General features: G+C 37.2%; 1 protein-coding gene across 1 annotated transcript; it reads left to right on the plus strand.

Annotated features, from left to right (window-relative positions):
- The first annotated feature begins 12 nt into the window (after positions 1 to 12).
- Positions 13 to 22,133, plus strand: elovl2 (ELOVL fatty acid elongase 2). Its single transcript, XM_056450506.1, has 8 exons — positions 13 to 157; positions 3,327 to 3,390; positions 16,789 to 16,976; positions 17,090 to 17,167; positions 19,147 to 19,318; positions 19,486 to 19,610; positions 19,760 to 19,894; positions 20,931 to 22,133. Exons 1-8 carry the CDS (start codon positions 155 to 157, stop codon positions 21,051 to 21,053), a joined length of 888 nt encoding a protein of 295 aa, XP_056306481.1. The 5' UTR covers positions 13 to 154; the 3' UTR covers positions 21,054 to 22,133.
- Positions 22,134 to 26,596: the final 4,463 nt, after the last annotated feature.

Below are 26,596 nucleotides of genomic sequence, written 5' to 3' on the forward strand. Positions count from 1 at the left end.
CCGCGCCACCTCGCGTCACTCTCTAGGGCTTTTGGGTTCGGACGCGGATTCGTTCGTTCTCTAATTCATTCATTTCACAGCGGAGGAGCGGGCTTCCTGGATCGGTCCACAGTTTTCAGCTGTCCCGTACTGCTGTTTAACGGAACTAGTAAATATGGTAAGGACCGCCGTGTTAACCGGTAATACATGTTTTGCGTGAGATTTCTCATTGATGAGAAATGATGCTGATAAAGATAACTTTCTGGTTTGGTACAATCACATAATCTAAAAACTCTCAGCTTCACTTTTCTGAGTATGCCTTTATGCGTTTCTCTAAAATGATTAATAGTCCATTTCTGACTAAACTTTTTTTTTTCAAACTAATATTGTTGACAAAGCTGTAAATATGCGTTGTCAGGTACAATCACGTCACATCATCAACAACACATGTGGTGAACTTGCCCTAACTTCAGTGCAGAATACCGATGCTTTTTCACTCAGTCACTCACTCACTCTCTCTCACACACACACACAAAGTATATTGTAAAAACCGCATAACTAAAATGAAAAAACACACAAATAAATACATAGATGAACTAAAAGGCTTTTATAATTTTAAAAGTTTCTTTTTTAAGAATCACATTAACTTTTAACACACACACAGGGGGTAGTAACCAGCATTTTCTTCCACTCTCAATACCACAGCTGAGGTAAGTGCGTTGAACCCCAAATGTTCCCTGGGCAGTACAATGTATGAGCAAGATTTTTTATGCTGGTAAGGATTCAAAAGTGTGCCATTATTTTCAGATAAACGCATCATAGTATAAAAAACACTGTACAACTGGAATAATTTACTTCAGTCCAACCCAAGGTGTAAAGCTTTAACCAACTCATATGTGTAAATATATTATCCTGTAATATGACTGTATTATCCAAGAAAATGCTAATGCCTAAAATTAGGATGAAAATGCCTAAAACAAATTCGATTCCAAGCCTAGTACCCTATAAAATGTAGTCCCACCATAATTTTTATTGCAAGACTAGTACTATACTGGCTCTGATTTATTATAATTATATTACTGAAAAAGTCTAGTCATCTTTATTTCTAAAGCATTTTCTACAATGTCATATACAAGTCACATTTACACACCTTCTATGCAAATTATGCTTTAAAAATACAAATTTGTGATATTTCAACTGTTTATTAATATTGAACATGTTTTATATTAATATTTACATGGTGGTAAATTGATGCACAAGCACACTATGTATGCTGTGTGTGTAATGTACTCAAATTGCAAGCACACTTATTATAGGCTCAGAGGTAGGGTATGGGTAGAATATACAGGTATGGAAATAAAATGTACTGTCGGTACAGTATAAACACCTCTAAGCTTAATGCAGTGGTTCTCAATCCTGGTCCTTTTTTGACACAAACAAACGAGACATACAATTATGTCTGCATTTGCCACCGTTGACCATTAAACTTTTCTTTTTTTTTCAGTTTTTGTTGTTTTACATTACTATTTTTATGTATGTTTTTACTGTCATTTTACATTTTGTACAGTTTGCTATATTGTTTCCAGTGTTAACTATTTTATTTCTATTTTGTCTAATGGAATCTAAATCTGAATGGGGCAAAAATACACCTTGTTTCTAAACTAATTATGGAAAATATAAGCTGTTATGGCTATTATCAATTCATGATATTTTAGTATATAAGCCTCAAAGAAAATAAGCAAGAAAAAAGCAAGAAAAAAGAAAGAAAGAAATATGTGTAAAATAACTTAACTTCAACATTTTGTGTAGTGATGGAAAAAAAAAGCAAAAAAGTTTTAACTGTACTCCGTCTACCCTACTTGACCCACAGTATCTATTCAGGGCTATGTTGGGTGTATTCAGATTTCAAGCCTTTACCACTGCCGTTTGCTGTCCTTATAATTCAGATTCATGTCCTAATATACTGTATTTGTGTCCTCCCGATTTTTTTTCAAAACTGCTAAGTAGTAAAATATATATTTTTATTAATCATATAAATACATTTCATTAATGCATTATCACAATACAAACATTTCAACAAATGAAAGGCCCCTTAATATAAAGTGGGACCAATTTTTTTCCCTTAACACCACTTCAATATTAAGCTTGTGTGAACAGTGATGTGAAAAAAGACACGCTATGAAATTTCCTTTTACCATATCAAGAGATAAAAAAATTATCTGATCTTTAATAGGTCTTACAATTTAGAAGAAAGAAATACTCAGATGAACACCAATGTGCAGTATAGCATTAACAAAAATAATTAATCCAATGCTTTAACTGATAATCAGCAGAGGTTTTCGAGATGATTATGACAATGATCCCAAGTACACCAGACAATTTACAGCAGGTCATCCTGACTAAAATGCTGTGGAGAGAGATATGCAAAAAAACTCTAGACTTCCTCCAGAATTATCTGAGAGACTGATAAGGTCCTAGATAAAGTGATTAAATATACACAAATCATTGATAAAGTAATTACGTATACAGAAAATAATAATTATATTAACTTGCAGCTAAAAGTTTATCTACATGCATTTGAATATTAGGATGTCCTAAGTTTTAACCCATTGCTTTTCTATCTTGATTGAATTTTGTAATATAGGATGATCCATATATATTTCAAATATGCCTTAAATTTACTCTTCAGTAATATTTAACTGGGTTACAGTGGCGATACTACGCTCCAGAAATGTGTACCCTAAAAACATCAAATTTAAAGTTTAAATTAAAATATTAAACAGTTTTTTTTTCATTTTGCAAAAAAAAAAAAAGGCTGTTCCTTGCACATCTTCCCTCTTTATAAGCTAAGATGTCATGTTTTCTTTTCCCATCATGATCAAATAAGTTTATGGTACAATTACTGCTTTAAACTGTCAAAAATTAGACCGTGTAGGGCAGACAGAAACAGTGACCTCTAAAACAAGAGAGGACAATGTTGTCACTGTAGTATGGAGAGTTTGCATTTTATTTCAGCTATTTCTGCATTTGAGTTTTTTTGCTGATTAACGAGAAATACAAGCCATTTCAGAGAATACATTCAAAATCATATTTGTTTAGGATAAATTGTTATAGAATGGGGTCAAAAACAAAAGAAAATTGGCCTGCATGTGTCAAACTTCATGTCAAACAAATATCTAAAAGGTGAAATAGTCTAGAAATTTTATGCATCTGTCTGCATTCATATAGGACAATTATTCCTGAATCTTGCAGTCTGACTGTTTATGTGTTGCTGTGTATGCTGTAAATCAGCAGTGAATGAATCTTCTTTAATAGAAATTCTAATATTTTCTTTTCTTTTATTTCAGAACTCATTTGAAAAATTTGATAAGCTGCTGAATTCTGTATTGGACAGCCTATTTGGAGAAAGAGGTTTGCACTTTTAATCCTTTTCCGTCTTGATATTATACGTTGTGCCATTGTGAATAGTACTATAGTTTTAATATAATGCTGTTATCCCCTGTTTGCTTTTATTCAGTGAAACAGTGCATAATCTGCTCTTAGCAGTAAGTAAATATTTATATTCAAAATATGTGGACAGCACAGTCTCTGAGCAGCCTCTGAGTAGGAAGGTTGCTGGTTCAAATCCCAGCTAGGAGATATTTCTGTGTAGAGTTTGTATGTTCTCTCTGTGTCTGTGTGGGTTGCCTCCGGGTGCTACGGTGTCCCCCAAGAATTCAAAAACATTCGGTATAGTTAAATATAGTTGCTGCAAAAATTCGTACTGTGTTAATGGAAGTTTGTGGGTGTTTCCCAGCAGTGAGGGTTGTACACTGAAAAAAAATGATTCATTGGATTGACTATTTTTTAAGGTAAGTGGCTGCAAACTGTTTATATGGGCTGAATTTAAACAAACAAATGAAGTTAACCATTACTAAGTTTATTTTGTGTTTAAATTCAGTCCAGATAAATGGTTTGCAACAATTTTGCAAAAATAATTTCTTTCAGTGTACTCTCACTGCTGGATTATGGCTGAAAGGGCATTCACTGTGTACAACTTATGCCAGAGTATCTGGTGGTTCCTGCTGTGACAACCCCTGATAAAGCAGGGAATAAGCCAAAGGAAGGGGAGGGATTTTTGAAAATATACAAACATGCAACAAAGCGAAATTGACTAGGTCTAAGAATAGCCATATTAATTATATCAATTATTACTAATTTTCTCAGAGAATTCTTTGGTTCTTTGAGGACTCACCAAAAAGTAGTTATGTACTGTACAGTTGATGTCAGAATTATTAGCCTCCCTTTTTATTTTTTCCCCCAATTTCTGCTTTATGGAAAGAAGATTTTTTTTCAACACATTTCTAAACAATAGATTTAATAACTTATCTCTCATATCAGATTTTTTTTTAATCTATGCCATGATGACAGTAAATAATATTTTACTAGATATTTTTCAAGACACTTCTTAAAGTGTACAGCTTAAAGTGTTAATTAGGCAGGTTAGGGTAATTAGGCAAGTTATTGTATAATGATGGTTTGTTCTGACTATCAAAAAATTTAGCTTAAAGGGGCTAATATTTTTGTCCTAAAAATTGTGTTTAAAAAAATTAAAAACTGCTTTTATTCTAGCCGAAATAAAACAAATAAGACTTTCTCCAGAAGAAAAAATATTATCAGACATACTGTGAAAATTTCCTTGCTCTGTTAAGTGAAGTTTAAATTTTAAACTAATTTCGAGAGGAGCATGTGCTCATGATTGACCCAGCTGGTCCACATTAGCTAATCATGATCCTCCAATCAAAGGATCCCAAGTCACTATATATATCCTCATTTCCTTTCTACAACTATCTTCGTCTGGAAGAAACCCCCCTCCTCCCCTTCTTCCACCTTTATCCAGAATGGGCGGCACGGTGGCCCAGTGACTAGCACGTTTGCCTCACAGCAAAAATACCAATGGCGTTGGGTCTTCACTGGGCCATCTGGTGTTCCTGTGCAGAGTTTGCATGTTCTCCGTGTGGGTTTCCCCCGGGTTCCCTGGTTTTCTCCCAATATCCAAATGTGCTCTATATTATAGATAAAATAAGCCTAAATCTTTTTTCTAATGTCTTACTCTCAGGAAGTTCACCTTGGCCTCAGCAGCGGGGGAGTTTCAGATCAACCTGATCTCAGTCTCCCCTCGCCCTGTGAAAGGAGGGAGCCCTGGGCTCGAGGATACCTTGAGCTCAGGGCTCTCTCCCGGGACAGCACGCCAAACAAGCTATGTATAAATCGTGAGCTAAGTGTGAACTCTTGAAACATCATTTGGGAAATATTTTAAAAAGAAAAAAAAATCAAAGGGGGGCTAATAATTCTGACTTCAACTGTATGTTTCAAGAACAGTCAGCACACTCAACCCAAAACTAAACTTAAAATCTGCTGCTGTTTCATTAATCTCTGGCAGTCTTTTTAAATAATATGGTTATTAGAATTTTTTACTTGCATCTACTCTTACTCCTCCTTCTGGCTGCTTTTGGTAGGCCAGCAGCAGCGTAGAAAAGCCCCAGAAAACTCCAAATGCTCCATCAACCACCATTATACATTAAACAATATTATATCTGCATTCCTCGGGGAATACAGATGCAAATTAGTTCTATAGCTAACTTTGCCACAACATGTCATGCTGTACTTCCCTTTAAAAATGAAATAATCTAAACTATAAATCCATTCTCTAAACTGCTCCAGCCTCCTCCTTCCCTCAACTTTGAACCTTGTGACAGTGCTGCCAAAGAGAGTAACAAGAGAGCAATCACTGCTGAGAGTTTCTGAAGAGGTCAGGCAGCATTAAAAAGCGAGTGACAGTGAACTCACTGATTTTGTTCTGTTGTATGTGTTAGGGACTTAAATAATAAGATGCAACGGCACAAAATATCCAATCAGGGAGCATTTTCAGATGTCTGTTTTGCTTGTGCACACTGGCACAGAGCAGTAGCATTTGCTAACAAAAATGTCCTCTGCAGTGTTTGCATAAATTTCAGTGTTAGGGGGTCGAAATCTCCAGGGTAGTGTGGATGAAAGGCATAACCAAAGCAAAAGTTATATGTTTTAAAACTAGAATGCGTTAATGTAAATGGGGTCTTAGCCAAGTGGTGTGACAATATCCAAGATACGAGATAGATAATCAGCCAATCAGTCCTAGCAAGCCATTGCTAAACTTTGAACTAGTCTGCAGTTGGTAGATAAAGCAAACAAGTGTCTCACTAGACAAGCTTTAATGAATGAAGATAGTAAATAAGGTAAAGAGTGAAGAGTTTGCATGAGTCATCACAAGAGACAGAAGCACTTATTCTGACAGAGTGAATATAATGTGTATATTTAAGCATTTTTGCACACAATACATAGCAAAACATTCATAGTTGCATCATCTATATTTGTGTTCATAGCCATCAAATTGTATATTGTATGGAGGACCTAACTGGGTAGGATGTGGAATGGAATTCAAATATTGCATTTTAATAATAAATATTCAGCATTTTATCAGATTAATGATCTAATTGAAAAACATTGACAACAAATGACCATCACTTTGAAACAAGTTTTGTCTTGAAGTTGCAAAAAGCAGATGCAATATATATTTACTTGCATGTTGCTGTCCTCACCAAGGTTTGTAAACGTTGTACTGTTTTAATATTAAATATTCAATTTTCATTGACTAAGATTGGACCATTCTAAAGACATCGTAACATTTGAAACACCCATAAGAACTGACTATAAAATGTTTGTGCTACTTGGCCTTTTCTTAAAATTTTTCAGCTCTTACCATAATCATTGATCCACACTCTCATAAAAATGGTACAATGTTGTACCAAAGAAGGTACAAACCCTTGACACTGGGGCAGTACCTTTTCATAGAACAGAACTGTACCTGAAGACAAAGAAACAAATTTGTACCATTGCAGTTTGTACCTTTTAAGGACATGATTCGTACCATGGGAAACCAAAATGTACCTTTTGGTTTTTAAAACCTGCAGATACAATATTGTACCTGCAAATGTTTATTTAAAATGCCTTAAATGTTTAGTTTACAACACCTATAGTTTTATGTTTTACCAGTTGTTTTGTAGTATAGAACCTAATAATTAATGTTTATGAGTTTCTTTAAACATATGCTTTTAAATGATGATTCATGCTTTAATATGGAAATTGTTCATAAAATCACTTTGCCTTTCCAGTAATATTTATTTTCATAGATACTGTAATAAAGGAGTTGTCCAACACTTATGTACCTTTTTTATGAGAACAATAGTGTATCTTCATTTCAATTATACCATAAAAGGTACAGAACAAAGAGGCATTTTCTGTACTGTATAAGGTACAACTTTTACAAAGGTACAAAATTGTTCCTTAGGGAACATTATTTGTACCACTGTGTTTTTTTCAGAGAGTGCAGAAACCTGTTTCTAGAAATTCTGTTTTAGCTCAATCAAGATTACTGATTCACCTTCAGTGGTTTAATTAGCTGGTGGTGGCCTCAGAGGTGAACTTTTACTTTCTATTTATGACCAGGGCTGCAGTAGTAAGACAATACATGGCCAAAAGGTCTTAATTAAGGACAAACAGTACACGTTTTAAGAGCACTTATTGATAACAGAGATTTGTGACAAGCAATTGTGTAAATCTAATGATAAAAAAGCTATTAGCAAACTAGAAGATGATTCAAAGTCCAGGATTTGTTAATGTCACATGCAGTGTAATAGGAACTCATGGTAAAGGAAAATTTCAACTACAGTAATTAATGAAGTAAAATGTCAGCACACTAAGGTCCAATCCCAATTCTGTTTTTGTACCCCTATACCCCTTGACCCTTGAAACAGAGTGTGAAGTAGAAGGGCTTCAAAATTTACCCTTAAGAAATGGGACAGCACTACAACACCTGCACACATCATCATATGTCATCATGATCTCTTGCTTCATATGAGATCGACGTTGGTGACTGCTGTAGTTATTCCAGTTGTGTTATTTTTTTGTATTTATCTTCAGGAAATCATGGAAGGCAACAATATCATGTTATCAGAACGATAAAATGTAGCAATAAGATCGGAACTGTACTGTGCATTTACACCATGACCAGATTCATCTATGTAAACACAAATTATACCAGACACTGTAAAAAGGTCATTCCCAGCCACTAGACTTTTCTGACAGGGTATTCCAGTGTCATTGAGTGTCAGAATGTTTTGGAACTACTATACAGGAGATATTATTAGGGATTATACATTTTTTAAAAAGCGTGATGGTAAAACAAACACCGTTATGAATGTATTAAAACATATGCATTTTTGTTTTTTGCAGTGATGACAAAATAATACTAATTTGTGTATCTCCTTACTTCTGTGTGCAGCCATGCTGTCATTGCAGATGTTGTATTCTGGGAAATTTTCTTACCCTTTGGTTTCAAGTGTGGTCCTGAAAAATCTCCATATCAAGGGCTATCTAGCCCTTCCCCTTAGCCCTACGCCTTCAAGCTAAAGAGAATTGGGGCACCAATTAAGGGAAAGGGCTAAGGGGTAGAATTGGGATAGGGCTCAAGATAAAGATAAACCAATTTTAAATAAATAATTAGTGGAGAAATGGATTTAGTTTTGCATTAAATGGCTTTATTTTGACCTGCAACAAGGAGTTCATTGCTGCTTCTAAATCATGTTGCGCTGTGTTTGTTATATAGATCAGCAGATCGCATTCGCAACACTACAGTAGAGAGGGTTATTACCTGCTCTTTGTAGGCTAAGTAGGCCTACCTGAAATGTTAAATTAGAAAAGGCTCAATAATACATTGGACAGATCCTCAACGCACTGTTTTCTTCCCTTTGAGCTGCTGTTTTGAAAGTGACCATAGATACTGGAGGGCTGCAGCTGTGTCTCCGATGCATCAATTGCTTCATTCACGCGCTGCTCCATAAGATTATTCTCACAATAAGTTTTTGTTCTCTCATCCTTCCGACTGAGTTTATTCTTCCTAGGGGAATACATTTAAGTGCTGTGAATAGTTTGTAAAGCGTGGCTCATTGTGGTCAAAGTAGCTGATTCAATTAATAAAAGTGAAACTGACGAGCGCAATATGGATTGTGATTAACAGAAAATTATTTAGCCTAATATAGGCTACTCTGTAAATATTTCTCTGTAATTTTATTTATATCAACATTTTATTTAACAGACCAGTTTGTGTTGGTGTTGAAGCATATAAGCCTAAGCGGACCTTGTTTTGAACTTTCTCCGTCTTACTCATGGCGAGATTTGGCGAGAAATTAAGTAAAACTGGCCTCAGACAGTTTAGTTTAGTCTGCGTCAAACCTGCAGGAAAGTATTTTGCTAAAAGGCTGATTTATTTAACCAACGAGTACTGTCAATAGTGGTAGCCTTTTGCAGATTTCAAAGAAAAATCTTAATATTAAAATAGGAAACATAAGCTGGACCACAACAGATCAATGTCATAACGAATGCTCAAATAATGTAGCCTAGTTTACAGCAAGCATCATGTTTTAGGTAGATTTTGCCGTCTGTCATGTATAGGCCTATAGGTGTGTTTATTTTTACTAAAGAAGATATATTATTTAAGTTTAGCACCAGAACTATAGAAACTGTGTTATGATTAGAAAAAAATCTGGATCGATCGAGATCAAGATCGGTCTGGTTTTTAAAAAATGGTATCGGTGCATCCCTATTGAACAGTCACATGCCTCTGTGCCAAGTTTCTACTGTATATAAACAATAAGTGAGCCTTGCTGATGTTTTGCCAAGTGGAATGGGCTATGTGCTAAGATAGTGTTTTTTAGCCACAGATAAACTTCTGGTGAAAGATTACTGTGACTATTTTTCATTTCATAATGTTCCTTATAAAGCATCATTGTAGTGTAATATAAGTTAATCAGTAGAGCTGTGGACCTACACTGGTCGCACGGTTCGGTTACGATTATCATGTCATCGATTCGGTTAAATTCGATATCTCGGTGCATTGACGGTGCTTTCCATACACAGTTTCATATTTTCTTCTCAGCAGCAATTCTTGTATTAAATGTATAAATATACTTATATTTATATACTATTTGTAATAAAATTTTGTCATTTAATACAAACAGTCAGATATATAAACTGTACCTTTAAACAACACAAGCTTTTATAGCAAATAATATAAACAAATATAAATACCCCACTCTCTTTCTGATCTGTCTACCAAATTCTCTTACACCCCTTTGATTGGTCACATGCTCAACAAAAAGGGCTGTGATTGGCTCTTGCGCTCTACGCTACTCACAGATAATTGACACTGATAAGCGGCAGCGGCGTTCACAGCTGATCCATGATAGACACAGTGGAGAAAACTCTGCAGGCACGCGCTCGTGTCTGTATTCAGAACTATCGCTGTAACCACCGAGAGGAGAGGAAAAGTCACGCCAGCAGGTCAAATGGGCCCACAGTGAGAGAGAGAGAGATATGGAGTTTAATTTATTCTCTCAATCTCAGTGAAATAGGGGCCTCTGCTGTAAGTGTCAGTAAAAGACTGTCCAGCAAACACACACGTAGTGAAATTCTGCACAGTTTCTGCGTTTTCAAGTAGTTGGAGCATTTTAAATACTCGCACTGGCCTCCCTCACCATAGTAAGCTGCGGCGACATATCGCATATGAGACAAATGACGTCGGTACATAATAACCGGTTATGATTATTACTGAACCGATACCGAATTGTCCGCGTCTGCATCGCGGTGCACCGAAGAAACTATTAATTTTGACACAGTTAAATAGACTTAAGCATGTTCAGGTGTAAAATGAGAAACACTTTTTAAATGCACGCGCCATCAAGAGCAACAGGTGATCAGAGAAACTCCATTGAAAATGCTGTTTCAAAATAAATGTCCATATTTTAAACAGATGGCGCAGAACTATGGAATTTAATGCAGTGTGTCTTGTCTGGTCTGAGACTCAACTTTATATTGCATAAATCAGGCAGTAAAGATTATTGACTTAAAAAAAAAAAAGATCTTAAATGCAGCGATTTTATTTAATGGCACAACGATTCACTAACAGCGATTGAGCTGGCTTACTAAAAATGAAACGTCCTTGAACATATACCTCATTCTCAGTCATTTAGCTCACTCACCTTCAGCATGTAAAATAATATCAGTCCACTGTACAGCATGCTTTTGCTGACATATGTCCATGTTCATCAGTGATCCAGAAACAACTAGTATTTTAATATAAGCAGTCATTCATTCATTTTCTTTTCGGCTTAGTCCCTTTATTAATCTGGGGTCGCCACAGCGGAATAAACCGCCAACTTATCCAGCACATGTTTAACACAGCGGATGCCCTTGCAGCTGCAACCCATCACTGGGAAACATTCATACATACTCATTTGCTCATTCACTGTTGCTCATTTACACACATACACTACGGACAGTTTAGCCAACCCAATTCACCGGAGCACAGGAAGAACATTCAAACTCCACACAGAAACGTCAACTGACCCAGCCGAGGCTTGAACCAGTGACCTTCTTGCTGTGAGGTGAACATGCTACCCACTGTGCCACCGTGCAGCCATATTAGCAGTCATTAATGCTACAATTGTCAAGTCACAACAAAATTGTTTACTCGATTACTGTGTTACATTATCGTTGTTTAATACACAATAAACATATAAAGTAGACACATACCTTGCTAAAACAAACAAACAAACAAACAAACAATTAATACAATATATGAACATTATTTTACATGTACAGTATAAAAATGATTTATTCTGATTGGCTGGAGGGTGTGGATTGTTTAGATGCGCTGATAGATCCAGTCAATTTCGATCACAGTTTAAAATAAATGTGCTCCCCTCCAAACATAAAATAACCATAGCAACTGCTTTGAATGACAGTTCATGGAGTCTTTATTTCTCTGTAGTTGCAATGCACATTCAACAACTGCTAAACGCCACCTTCTCTGTGCTGTTGACCTCATTCGTTAAGTGGATCTGCAAGCTGGAAAGAGAGATTTAAATTTTGTCTTTTGATATTCTTCGGTTTTGTATTGGAAGCAGAAGAATGAATAAACTAAAATGTTCTCTCACCAGTCCTTTTTTAAGTTTAAACATATCTGGTATGATAAGATATATTTTTCTTTTGCAAAAATAAATATGTATTTGACTGCAAGTGAGATTTCTAAAATAGGATATGGCTGCATTCTCTTCAAAGAGCAGCTCACATGCTTTAGATTTCACATGCACACATGTTTCATGAGATTTATGAATGTTTTACACCATGTTTATAGTCTTTATTATAGTGCTTATAATGTTTTTAATAATTGTATTCTATTCATTAAAGGAAAACACCACCTTTTTTGAAAAAGTCATTTTACAAGAACCCTTTTTGAATCTATTTAACTGTTTTGGCAGGGTCAAAGAAACTAAGAAACAAATAAGTAAATCATTAAAATGTTGGATAATTATACAAAGGGATCTAAAATAAAATAAGCTGTAAGCATTCTTTAGAATGATGACATTATTTTTTACTGTTGCACAAAATATTTTAGCAGCTTTATTGTTCAGAGCTTAGTTAAAACAGAATAAAGTGTGTAGCTGGATTTTAAATAAAATATATATTATTATATATTAAATAAAATATCTATCTATTTATAATTTAATTTCTATTTTAAATTTAAAAATTGGTCTTGGTAACTGTAAGGGTGTGCATGGTGAATATAATAATGTTTAAACTACTTGATCAGTGTCCAAACTCTGGAGAAATTATTATTAAGACATTCATATAACAAGTTTGAAAAGCATCAGCTTACTGTAAGCAAACTTTTCACCATAGCTTGTTCACTCATAGCATCATACCTGTAATTTAATGGTAATATACAGTTGAAGTCAGAATTATTAGCCCCCCTGAATTATTAGCCCCCGAAATAAAATAAGAAAAAATATTATCAGACATACTGTGAAAATGTCCTTGCCCTGTTAAACATCATTTGGGAAATATTTTAAAAAGAAAAAAAATCAAGAGGGGGCGAGGGGGTGGCTAATAATTCTGACTTCAACTGTACACAATTCTTAACTGAATTACTGGTGTTTATGAAAACTGTTATCACCAGATCTCTAAAAGGTATTAATAGGTAATTTACAACATTGTATGTTTGCAATGAGCCTAAATACTAAAATAAATTGGGTAGCACAGTGGTGATTTAAGTCAGGTCTTTCTGTGGGAAATCTTTCATCAATTCAGAGTGCTTCTCAGCATGTTGGGATAGATTTGTGACCCCCTCCAGTGACCCAACAGTGGAAAAGATGTATGGAGTATGCGTATTGTACTCCATTATTTACAGTGTATGAAATGCAACATTTATATATCTTTAGTAATCTAACCCTTTCAAGGGAAAATAATAGGAAAACATGATAGGTCCCCTCAAGCTTGGTCATGGTAGCAGTCTTAATCCTTACACTCAAAGAACTTTTTGATCTTATGAAATTGTCTATAATCAGTTTTTGAGAATCCTTGTTGTTTCACAATACCATTTGGATTATCTGTATTAGCAGCATTCAGATAACTAGAGTACTTTGTACCTCAAAGCAGTATGTCATAATGGTTCAAGTTTGGGTGCAAAGATGTGTCCTATATACTGTACAGTTGGAGACATTTGCACAGTATTTCTTATTATATTTTTCTTCTGGAGAAAGTCTTGTTTCTTTTAGTTTGGCTGGTAATTATCGAAAAATTGCTGCTGCAGGACACAGATGCAAGGTAACAAAGCTCATAGTGTTGTACAAAATCTTTTTCTTTCATATTTTCTTTACTTTTTAATGAATAGGTCAACAGAGATGGGACCTATGTGCAACTTTTATTAAGAAACTTGGTAAAACAGTGCCCAGGGCCAACAAACTGGTTTAAGGATAGGAGGGGTTACTGGACTGCATTCAGGGGAAGCATGACAAGAACAGACATAGGATGAGTTCAGGGGCAACAGAGTCTATTTCAGGGACAAAAGTGGGAACTGGGCTGTGTTCAGAAGAAACAACTGGTTTGGTGACAGGAACAGACACAGGACAGTGTACAGGGATAGCAGGAACTGGATCAAGGACAGATGCAAACACTCGACAAGGTACAGGGATTGGAGCTGATACTGGTCAGAGGTCAATAGCTGAAGTCTTCACACAGTGCTTGGGGATGGAGCAATCTCTGGAAAATAATTAGGGGCTAAAGTCGACACTACACTAGTCTGGGGCTGAAGTCTTGATTTTACAGTGTATGGGGACTGAAGCTATTGCTGTAAAACACCTCAGGGGCTGGCACTGTGCTATGCTCTGGGGCTGAATCCTTAATTTCACAGCACTTGGGGACTGGAGCCATCTATCGAAAACACTCAGGGGCTACTCTCCCTGGAGCAGGAGCAGAGTCTGGGACTGCTCTTTCTAAACAGGTTTTGCAATGGCTCTCTCTGAAGCAGAGGCCTGCTCTGGGACAGCTCTCTCTGGAGTGCAAGAGGGCTTAGGAATGGCAATCTCAGAAGGGTGAGCGGGTTCTGGGAGGACGTAGGACATTCGCTTTTTAATGGAGTGACAGGATCTCATCTATAGGTTTGTCAAGACAGGCAAATAAAACAGAAATGCCTCTGCTTTTGAGTCAATGGACATCTTGGGACTGACCTCATCAAATGTGATAGGGAGAGCAGGGTACTCTGTGCTTGCCTCTGTGGCCATAATGGGCACACTGACAGCCTCAGGGCTAGCCTCCATGGCCAAAATATGCTGATCAGGCCACTCAGGAATAGCTTCTGTTAAATCAGATAAGGCAGCTGACTCCGATGGCCTGTGTGGGCACTTGTTGAAGGCACAGAACATAGGTCTTGATATGACGAATAGCAAAGAAAACTGGGCTGACTAAATCTGGTTTATTTGGGACACAAGGACTATAGAGTAGAGGAACATCCTTCATCGCTTACAACAGAAACAGCACACTTCTTCACCTCTGTAGTATCTTGTATTTAGTAACTTGTATTTAGGTGAAGTGGAAAACACTATCGACTCAGGAACAGGAACGGGTACTGTAGGCTGGAACACAGGAACAAGGTTAATTGACTTGACAGATCTTCTGATAATAGGAGGATATTCAGTGGTTTCAGAATGGGCTGTGGTAGCTTCAAGAAGCTCAGCTGGAGTTGGGTGGGTGATAGCTCACTTGGTTGACCTAAAATTGAACAGGACTGAAACTGGGTCCAGGTTTTAGCCAGTTCATTCTGTCATGACTCTGGAAGGAGGACCCAAATGCAGAATGAGTTAAGTGGGGTTGATGGACAGACAAAGTGGAACGGGTAAGTGATGGTGGTGAAGGCCTTGGATGAGTCAGTGTAGAGTACAGTCTCTGGAGGGTTGTAGGCTCTCAACCAGAAGCAGCCTGGCAGAGGATACCAGCAGCCGGTAACTCACAAGCGGCAGGGCTGGACAGAGCAGGGAACAAAGATGAAAAACAAGACACACAAAAACACAAAGGCAGACAGTGGGATATTTTGCCCAGCATATATGAATGGGTTATTAAATCTTTCACACCCAAATTATTACATTATACTTGTGCTTATACATAAACATAAATTAAGGTTATTAATTGTAATAATTGGTGGATTAGAATAATCTTTTTTAATAAGTTTAGCTTAGGTAAATATAATTACTATTTTTTTCTACCATTAAAATTTAGGCTGGTATCAATATATCTAAGATGAAAAAACTTTATTATAAAATTATTCATTACTACTATCCTTGTAATTCTTTAATGTCTACATTTAACATAAATATTTAATGACAATGCACAATCTGTAAATCTAATTTGAAAACATTTTCATATTTATTTTTAGAATTTATGCAATTATTTTTATAATATTTTCAATATTCTCACTTACGGACATATATTTCAATGTTAAAATCAGCCCCAGAAATAACATGCATGTGCGTTACTTTCAGTAGTATCTAGATGCAGCCTTTATGATGCAAGCTGAGATTGCATCGCTCAGAGATGCAATGTCAGACACTATGCACTCAATGGAGCTAGTGATGACACTGTTACTTTCGACCACACGCTGAGAGAAAACGAAAGTAACCCGAACATATTACAGCACTTTAAACATCCAGTAGGGGGACAGTCAAAACCACAAGTGGCTATATGTGACTACACAACAATGATTCAAAAATATATGTTTTGGGGGGGTTGAATCTCATTATTTCGAATCTCGAATCTCCGGCACGGGCCGGAGGGAGGAGAGGGAGGGCCACAAATGGCCCGCGGGCTAGAGGTTTGAGACCCCTGCTTTAAAGTGAATTACCCCTTGGGTATTGTTCAAATTTACTACCCTTTCATTATGTTGTTTTTGCCCCATTGATTTTCATTATAAGAACATTGTTTTGATTGCAAAGCCAGGACAAAAGATAATCGTGCATTTGGTGCATAGGTTGCTTTCCTTGCCCACTTAGTTCAAGTGAAAGGAGCTCTTAATATTTCCAAGACACTTTGAGCAATTGTATGCTCCTAACTTTAGTGGAACAGTCTGGGTATGGCCACTTGTTCCAACATGACTGCACACAAAGCAAGGTCCTTAAAGACATGGATGAGAGTCCTGACTTTAACCCAATAGAAGTTTAAAAATGCCTTTGCAAGTGTTGAACCTTATTGCAATCCTCTGATTAAGATTGGGATATCATTAAAGTTCTTGTATATGTAAAGGCAGATGTCCCAAAAAATTTGAAAGCATTGTATTTAAGAAGATTTCCTGAAAATGATCTTACCCAGACATGTTGAGTAAGTGACATGTTTGTTTGATGTCAGATACCCGCGTGAGAGGATGGCTGCTGCTGGATTCCTACACACCAACATTTTTGCTCACCATCACCTACCTCCTAGCAATCTACCTGGGAACAAAATACATGAGAAACAGACCAGCATACTCTCTGAAAAATGTTTTACTGCTGTACAACTTCTCTGTTACTGTATTGTCTTTCTACATGCTAGTTGAGGTAAGTGAGCATACAGTATGTTTGGATCTTACAATAGCAGTACATGTGCTCATCTGCCAATGTCGAGTTCTCTTTAAGCTATTACCTAATGCTGTGTTTCATGTGTTTGGTAGCTGATATCAGCAGTCTGGTCTGCAGGTTACCGTCTTCAGTGTCAGGCACTGGACGAAGTTGGTGAGGCAGATATCAGGGTAAGAAATACAGTACATCCGATTATTGTATCATGCTGTTCAGACTATTTTTGTTGCTCGTGAAAATACTGATGCTGTAGGTACGGATATTGGTATGATGCTCTCATATTACAGACAGGCTAGATTATTTGGTTCAAAAACATTTTTGGTATTCCCAGTTGAACGTCTCTTTACATCTCAATTGCACTCATTAAGTTATATTCTCCAACTAAATCTTATCTAAACAATGACTCGCCATGTTGATGGCATCCTAAAAACATGGCTGCCTTATTAAAACTACAATAAAAGATGTGCTTGGATGGGAATGAAACACTTTGGTAGACACATACCCTTATTATGCTGCTACTGTAATATTATGCATTCTGAACTATAATATTTTCTCACTGGAGATTGAGAGGTGAGATAATCTCTCACATCTTGTCACTTCCCAATTCTATTTTTGTACCCCTACCCCTTCCTCTTGGCCCTTAAAACCGAGTGTGAAGGGGAAGGGCTTAAAAATTTACCCCTAAGAATTGGGACAGCACTACAGCATGACGGTAAAACACAAACGCGGTTATGAATATGTTAAAACATGTGCTTGTTTGTTGTAAAAGTTCGTAATAATGACAAAAATTACTAATTTGTGGATCTCTTACTTCCGGGTGCAACTGTGGCTGGTGTATTCTGGGAAATTTTCTTACCCCTTGGTTTCGAGTGTGGTCCTAAAAAATCTTCATTTGAAGGGCTACTCACTCCTTCTCCTTAGCCCTACGCCTTCAAGCTAAAGAAAATTGTGACAAGAGAATTAGGGGTAGGGGGTAAGGGGAAGGGCTAAGGGGTAGAATTGGGATTGGGCCTTAGGGTGCTTTCACACCTGTGAAATTCAGTTGATTTAGTTGTTCCGAAACAGGGATTAAAATTGTTACAATGTTGCTCGTGGTTCACTTTCACACGGCAAAGTTTCTAAACAGACAGAAAGAGCTAAAACAAGTCACTTGTGAGTAAACTCTCCTCACATTGGTCAGTTTCATGGTTTATTTTGTCCCGCTCAGCTGTCGGGGGGGAGGGGGGGTTGGTGGTGTTTGACAAGGTGCGCGCGATGTGTCTGAAGAGCGATGAGGGATGCGGTGGGGAGGGGTGAGAAGGGTGCACGACATATTTGAGGACCGGGAGAGAGACGTGAGATTTCCGGGAGATTATCACTCACGTTCAAACCACTGCAGAAATGTGTTAACTAATAGCCCCACATTATAGGCTACATTTCTTAATAAATAACCAACAAAAAAATAAAAGAATGCTATGTTTTTGTTTTCACAAGCTTTGGAGCAATGACTGTAATAATATACTAGCTTTGGAGATTCCGCTCGGCTGTGTTCAAAATGACATGTTCAAAATGTTTTCAAAGTGCACTGCGAAAAGGGAGCGCAATTGTAAACATGAAGATCGCTAAAACTGAACTACAAATACTTTGAAAGCAAATTACACCTAAGAGTGATGACTTCAACGTTTTTTTTTTTTTTCAATCATTCCAAGTTTAAATGTTAGAATTTTTAAACGAATAGGGCAAAGGATGGATAACTGGGAATAGAACCCAGCCAGGAACTATGTTTGTAACTACAGCTCCAGAGGTGTAGTTGCAAGTGCACAAGTTTGCGACGCAGTTTGCGAATGTTTGTTGGAACTACGGATTTGAGAAACGTCAAATCAGTGAACTATGTTTGTAACGACGGAACTTGCGACATCAGTTGGCTAATGATGGTTTTCGGAAACGCACCCAAGAACAGCTTTAGTAAGTAAAGGAACATTTTGTCCAAATGAACCTTTCCTCACATACTGTAAAATAGTCATGGGAATATATGTTCAAAGAAGGCCTTTTATAAAATAAAAAAGTCAAATAAAAATAAAAACACTTCATCAGTTAGGGGGAAAACCAGAAATATATTAATCAGTGCACTTAATTTCTTTTGCTTGCCATTTCTTTTGTTTTACATGTATAGGTAGCAAAAGTACTATGGTGGTACTATTTCTCGAAGCTGATTGAATTCCTGGACACTATCTTCATTGTGCTGAGGAAGAAAAACAGCCAAATTAGTTTCCTACATGTGTATCATCATGCCTCTATGTTTAACATCTGGTGGTGTGTTCTCAACTGGATACCATGTGGACAGAGTAAGTGAGCCAGGAGGACAACTATTGTATCAAGTAATGTTTCATTAGTTTTAACATTGAAATTATTCTTATTTTTTTACATTTCTAGAACATTTCAAAAAAAATTGCACATGGTCAAGTGCAATGGTAGTTCATGTCAAGCTAATTATTACAACATCTTTGTCCAGGTTTCTTTGGGCCAACTCTAAACAGTTTCATCCATGTCCTCATGTATTCTTACTATGGTCTGGCAACCATCCCATCCATGCACAAATATCTGTGGTGGAAACGTTACCTCACCCAGGCTCAGCTGGTCAGTAATCAGACTAACTATTACACTGTGCTCTTACATTTCTATTTCCTTTTATATTTTCAATCGTCCAGACATGCCTCCCTGTCATTTTAATATGTTATGTTCATTTCTTTTATTCCATGTGTTTCAATAACTTCTTTTTCTTTCAGGTTCAGTTTGTACTGACTATAACACACACAGTAAGCGCATGGGTTGTTCCTTGTGGTTTCCCACTGGGATGTCTAAAATTTCAAACCTTCTACATGTGCACACTTGTGATCCTGTTTGTCAACTTCTACATTCAGGTGAGATTTAGGAATACTTGCAAATTTTAGATATACATGTTTGATAAGTGTTATAGTTAAAATCCACACGACAGCCCAATTGCCAAGCAAGTGGCATATGAAAAGAAAATATGGTGGCTATTGTTATTGCAATCTCCTCAATGTTTGATGAAAGTATGACCTAGGGACTTGTATGTATGTATGTGTATTTATATAGCACATTTATCTTGTATGCACCCAAAGGGCTTCACAATCATGAGGTGGGGTCTCATCACAGCACCACCAGTGTGCAGCATCCACTTGGGTGGTGCGACAGCAGTTAACAGTGCCAGTGCGCTCACCTCACACCAGTTATTGGTGGAGTGGAGAGAGAGATAGAGCCAATTCAGTGGATGGGGATGATTGGGAGGCCATGATGGTTAAGGGCCGAGAGGGAATTTGGCCAAGACACCGGGGTTACACCCCTACTCTTCACGAGAAGTGCCATTGGATTTTTTTAATAGCCACAGAGAGTCAGGACCTAATTGTCTCGTCCAAAACACTGCGCCCACTGACAGTATAGTCCCCTTGACTTTTTACTGGGGCAATAGGACTCACACAGACCATAGGATGAGCGCCCCCTGCTGGCCTCACCAACAACACTTCCAACAGTAACAGTTTTTCCATGTGGTCTCCCATCCAGGTACTGACCAGGCTCAGCCCTGCTTAACTTCAGTGAGTAACTGGTCTTGAGCTGCAGGGTGATATGGCTGTGACCTAAAATAAAAATAAAGAAAGAAAGAAATAAAGAAAGAAAGAAAGAAAGAAAGAAAGACAAAGAAAGAAAGAAAGAAAGAAAGAAAGAAAGAAGGAAGGAAGGAAGGAAGGAAGGAAAGAAAGAAGGAAAATATGTATTTCAGATTGTAGCACAAAACAAATTGCCATTTTGAAGAGTGTTCTACTTCTTTAGGATTGGGACTTTGTATGTCATTAGGGCTATTGCTGTATGGGGCTGTATGTGTTCTGTCATGCTTCCAGTGTTGCCAGTTTTTAACAATTAAATTATTTTACTCTACAGACATACAAAAAGAGGAAAACGGAGGGTGGCAGAATGGCTAAGGTTGGATATCCTAAACACAGTCATTCCAATGGCCTTTCATCCTCTCTAAATGGAGCCAACTCCAAACAGAAGCTACAGTGATGCCACTACATGACCAATAGATTGGATCTTCTCAATCCAGTTAGGCAAAATACTGGTGTAACAATAACCATAATAATAGCCTTTTTTTTAAATAACAATTTTTTTTAACAATTTTCATATCTTTGCTTTACATTATGATTCTCCCAAGTTTCTGGGCAATTTAAATGATGTACAGTAATTTTCAGTGGGAAGAAAACTTATTAAAAATAAATGCATCTGTCATGGAGAACAAACTAGCAAGAACAAATTTATATTTAAATCACATTTGCTCATTTAGCAGATGGATTTATCCAATGAGACTTACAAGTGACTTAAAATTGACTAACGTAAATGACGGTTTTTCTTAGTTGCTAAAACACTAAAACCCATGGGCTGAACTAAGTTCTCAGTTGCCTGACCTGATTTAGCTAATCGTGTAGTCTGTTATCAATACCTTAAACCATTTCACATGCTAAAGCACTTTTCAGCAACACTCTAAACATTCTCATTCTCAAAACACATTCTGCACTCAAATGCACACGTCATCCCTGCTGGTAAACACAAGTAGCAACAATCAAATACAAATTACAATACAAAAAAAGATGCCATTGATCAAACACAACCACTCAAAATTGATGTCACGTTTTTCAAATAATGTGACACAACCGATATAAGCAAACAGGTTATTGAAAGTGGGAAGGAGATTGTCTAAGCATGGTTAGAAGAAACAATGTGAGGATGAGTGCAATGGGCAGTTTATGAATGTGTACTGTACCTCACGCCATACTCACCTTTCCTGAATCTGATTGAATAGTTTTAAGGAAAGTGTATAATTAGACAATCCTACACCAGAGCAGAGGAATCATCAGGGCTTGATATGGCACACAAGAAGCTTCTTCCCCCGTTGCTTCAGGAGAGACAATATTGCGTTGTGTGTGACGTCATCGAAATGTTCTGGCTGACTCAGCCCAAAGACAAGAAGGAAATTAATCACCATTTTGTCCATTTAGTATTGTATACTGTAGTACAGTACATTGTAGGCTGTATGCTGTACAATAAACTAATTGTATGGCCCTGAACATTAAAAAGTACTTCTCCCTACGATGTTTTGAACAGTGTATTTTCTGTTTTTTGTTGTATTGTTTAGCTTTAAATATTTGCTTGATAGCGTATATAATTTTCGTCACATTGTTTATTATTTGAGAGCAGTGCTTAATTTTGAACACTGGTAAAACTGTTTTGAGGCTAAAGTTTCATTTTGCAAGAGAAGTCAGAGGTTTTGTTAATAGTGCTTGAAGATGAGGTGTTGTGTTTAATGGTGTAAGAAAATTGTGACTAGAAGATTGTGTTAGCAATTGAGAAAAACTATCATTTATTATGCAACAAAGTGCCTTAAGCAGTGCTACAATCCTGTATGCATAATTAAACGTATTGGTAATACACATAATAAGACACCTAACAAAAAATGCTCTGAAATATACTTTTTGGACTGTTAAAGACCCCATGTATTACTAATATAGTTTGAATAACAGATACAGTTTTTGTTTTAGTTGTATTTACTTGCTGCGACAGTTGGTCAAGGCTGGACATGTTTTTCATGTTGATCGACAGTTGTAAAATGTCTCTCAATTTATATAGACAGATATAAATCATATTAAATTTATAGAAAATAAATGAGTAATAAATGTAAAAATAATAATGTGTTTTTTTTCTATACAAAGTAGAATAGAATATATATTACAAAGTGTTGATGATTAGAAAATGACATCTTAAAAAGTAGAATAGAACATCGATTAGAAAGTGATACTGAGAGACGACCGGAGCATATTTGAACGAAAAACTAGTATTCAGCTTAAAGTGCAATTTAAAGGCTTAACATTCATGCATTCATTTTCGGCTTAGTCCCTTTATTAATCTGGGGTCGCCACAACGGAATGAACCACCAACTTATCCTGCACGTTTTATGCAGCGGATGCCCTTCCAGTGGATACCCATCTCTAGGAAACATCCATACACACTAATTCACTACTGACAATTAGCCTTCCTAATTCAGCTGTACCGCATGTCTTTGGACTGTGGGGGAACCCGGAGCACCCGGAGGAAACCCACGCGAACGCAGGGAGTACATGCAAATCCACACAGAAACGCCAACTGACCCAGCCGAGGCTAAAACTAGCGACCTTCTTGCTGTGAGGCGACAGCACTACCTACTGCGCCACTGGGTCGCCCTTAAATTACATTGTAAAATGATGTCTGTCACACCCTTGTGTTGTATGTAGTAGTGTTGTCTCGGTACTGAAATTTTAATACATCCAATTCCTGCTAACGTTTAAGCTTCGTTGATCGCACTCTTAAACAGAGCTGAGTTACCAGTGCTCAACAGAAATGACCGTGATCGGCCGTGAAAGTCATCAGTTCACCACTCGTCACAGAGTGCAAACACAAATACAGGGAAACTGGAACATTTTAAAGCCGCGAAGATCAGTCAATTGCTTGTCTGTGTTTGCACTCGGTAAACATCGGTAAAGTCCAGTGAACTTATGACCTTCACGGCCAATCACAGTCATTTCTGTTGAGCACTGGTGAATACTTTGGCAAATCAGTGGTTTAAGAATGCGCTGAACTGGGAAACATCCATACACACTCATTCATTCATTCTCTTTTCGGCTTAGTCCGTTTATATATCAGGGGTCGCCACAGCGGAATGAACCGCCAAATCATCCAGCACATATTTAATGAAGTGAATGCCGTTTCAGCTGCAACCCATCACTGGGAAACTCACACACATACACTACGGACAATTTAGCATACCAAATTGACCTGTGCTACATGTTTTTGGACTTTTGGACACAGGGAGAACATGCAAACTCCACACAAAAATGCTAAATGACCCAGCCGGGGCTCAAACCAGTGACCTTTTTGCTGTGAGGCGATTGCGCCACCCACTGTGCCATCGTGCTGCCCCTGTTAAATATAATTTGGGAAATATTTTTAAAAATAATAATAATAGTTCACAGGAGGGCGAATGTGTGTGTGTGTGTGTGTAACATTCACCTGATTACTTATATATTATACAGTACACAGGGGTTTGACAATGGAACTGAAACACTGACCATTTAAATGGCTAAAACGGTGGCCAATATTCATTGCACATTCTACCAGTAGGAGTAGAATTTGAATGTTTATTAACAGAGTAAAATATTGCAATGTACACAACATTATGGGTGTACATCTGAGAGGTCAAAAGAGGACAAATTGTTGGTGCACGTCTCGCTGGCGCAATTGTGACCAAGACAGTAAGTCTTTGTGATGTATCAAGAGCCACGGTATCCAGAGCAATGTTAGCGTACGACCAAGAAGCATGAACCATATTCAACCAGAGTAACTGTTGACACAAGAGGAAGCTGTCAGAAAAGGATGTCTGGGAAGTTGAACATCTCCTATGGCCTGCACAGTCACTAGATCTAAATAAACAGAAAAACTCCATTTAAAAAAATGCGGTTCTGAAAATACCTGTGTTTGTGTGGACAAGGCCTTAATCTATTACTCTTAAAGTTCCACCTCTAATATCAAATAAGTGCAGTTAAACTTGAAATGTTAACAATTTTACTTGAAGTGTGGTTTATTTATAAACTAATTTCGAGAGGATCACATGCTTATGATCAACACGGCTGGCTCCTCATTAGCTCCGTAATCTGACCTATCAGATGATTACAGAAGCATTATAAATAACCAGAGTTTTTCACTCCAGTTATCTTCGTATTGAAGCTTCCCCCCTTCCACCCCTACTTCCTCCCCCTTTTTTCTGATAGGGCAACACGGTGGCTAGCACCGTTGCCTCACAGCAAGAACACCACTGGTCCAACCTCCTATCGGGCTGGTTGATGTTTCTGTGCGGAGTTTACATGTTCTCCCAGTGTTCGCGTGTGTTTCCCCCGGGTCCCCCGGTTTCCGCCCACCGTCCAAAAACATAAACCCTAGCCAATCAACTAAACCAAATTATCACCAAATACAACCCTAGTTTACACTTCTCACGCAGCGACAAGCAGGGGAGTCCTCGAGACCTACCTGAGCTCGAACTCCCCTCTCACCCTTCTAACGGGAGGGAGCCCTGGGCTCGAAGATATTATCAGCTAAGTGTGAACTCTTGAAATTAGAATGAAAAAAACCCTTCCTTCCAGCAAAAAAAAATTTAAAATCTAAAAACCAATAGACACTTAACAACTACATGATACAGTGTGTGCAGCTGTCTGTGCTGAATATTGAGATGACTAGTGACTTCTAATTTGATTAAATTTATTTAATCAAATAATTTTTATTTTTTAAATTGAGAGTCAGAAAACAGTTGTATATAACTTGTATATAACAGTGGTTCTTAACCTTTTTTCATGAAGTACCACCTCAGAAAAGAATTGTCACATCTTTGTCATTCTGCAAAGCAGAAGCTCTGTCATGAAAACAAATTCCTCGTGTGTGACCATACCTGGCAATAAAGCTCTTTCTGATTCTGATTAACCAGAACCCCAAGTAGTAACAATGACACACATTCATTATTAATTGAAACGGCAGCAAAAGCTGAATTATTTTTGAAAATTGACTGTGCCATACCTGTGTAAGAACATCTGATTGAGGTCATAGCATGACAAACACCATGGGATCATGAGCAAAAACCTTTAAATTGGTGAAGTGGCACGCATCACGTTTTCCATTTAGATACTGTAAGCAATGCAGGGAACACCAACCTCTGCGCGAAGGTATGCAAATGTATTGCAAGGGAACACAAACATCCTTGCAATGGAAGGCAAGAGTTTTGCGAGGGAATGCAGACATCTTTGCAAATACAAAACTACCATAGAATGCAAAAATTAGTAGAAGACCAGAAAACTAGTAGAAAGTGTGCACTCACTTACTTCGAATGACTTGCGGCCAAAAGTTATAGTCTCTCACACTGCACTTCTAGTCTTTAGTGGCTGTAGAGGGTTTCTTTAATCACGTTGTCATCAAGGATTTTAAAGAGATTTTCAATTAGTTCCTTTCCTTTTCATTCTTAAAGAATTGCTTCACACATTTTTACAACAACAATAAAAAAAATATTAAAAAAACACGCTGGTTTATTAGGCAATGAAAGCAGACAAATGAGCTTCAGACAAATATTTTCCTCCAATATGCTGCTGCAGAAAACAAACCTAAAACACTGTTTTGCATCAGACCAAATAAATGATTTTTGGTTTATTACAAAAGTAAATTTTGGTCCAGCTCTCTATCCACGCATCATGCTTCTCAGAAATTCCAGCTGCAGGGTGAAACTGAAATGCTCTGTATTATCTTGTCCTTCCATGCATTTGTCTTTTGCAGACAACTAGCCCTTTTAGTGGACTTGAATTAATTGGTGACATAATGAAGAGGGAATATTTTAGAAAAATATTTGAGAAATTCTGGACGATCAACTTCTTGATAACGCTGAAAGGATCATCTCTGTGGGTTTCATTTAGACAACCTGCTGTCAAGAGTGTTTTAATCACTTTTTTTTTCCATCTCTTTAGCTGGAAAGTTCTATCAGCTTC

The sequence above is a fragment of the Danio aesculapii genome, chromosome 24 (genome assembly GCF_903798145.1).
Source record: "Danio aesculapii chromosome 24, fDanAes4.1, whole genome shotgun sequence".
Lineage (NCBI taxonomy): Eukaryota > Metazoa > Chordata > Actinopteri > Cypriniformes > Danionidae > Danio > Danio aesculapii.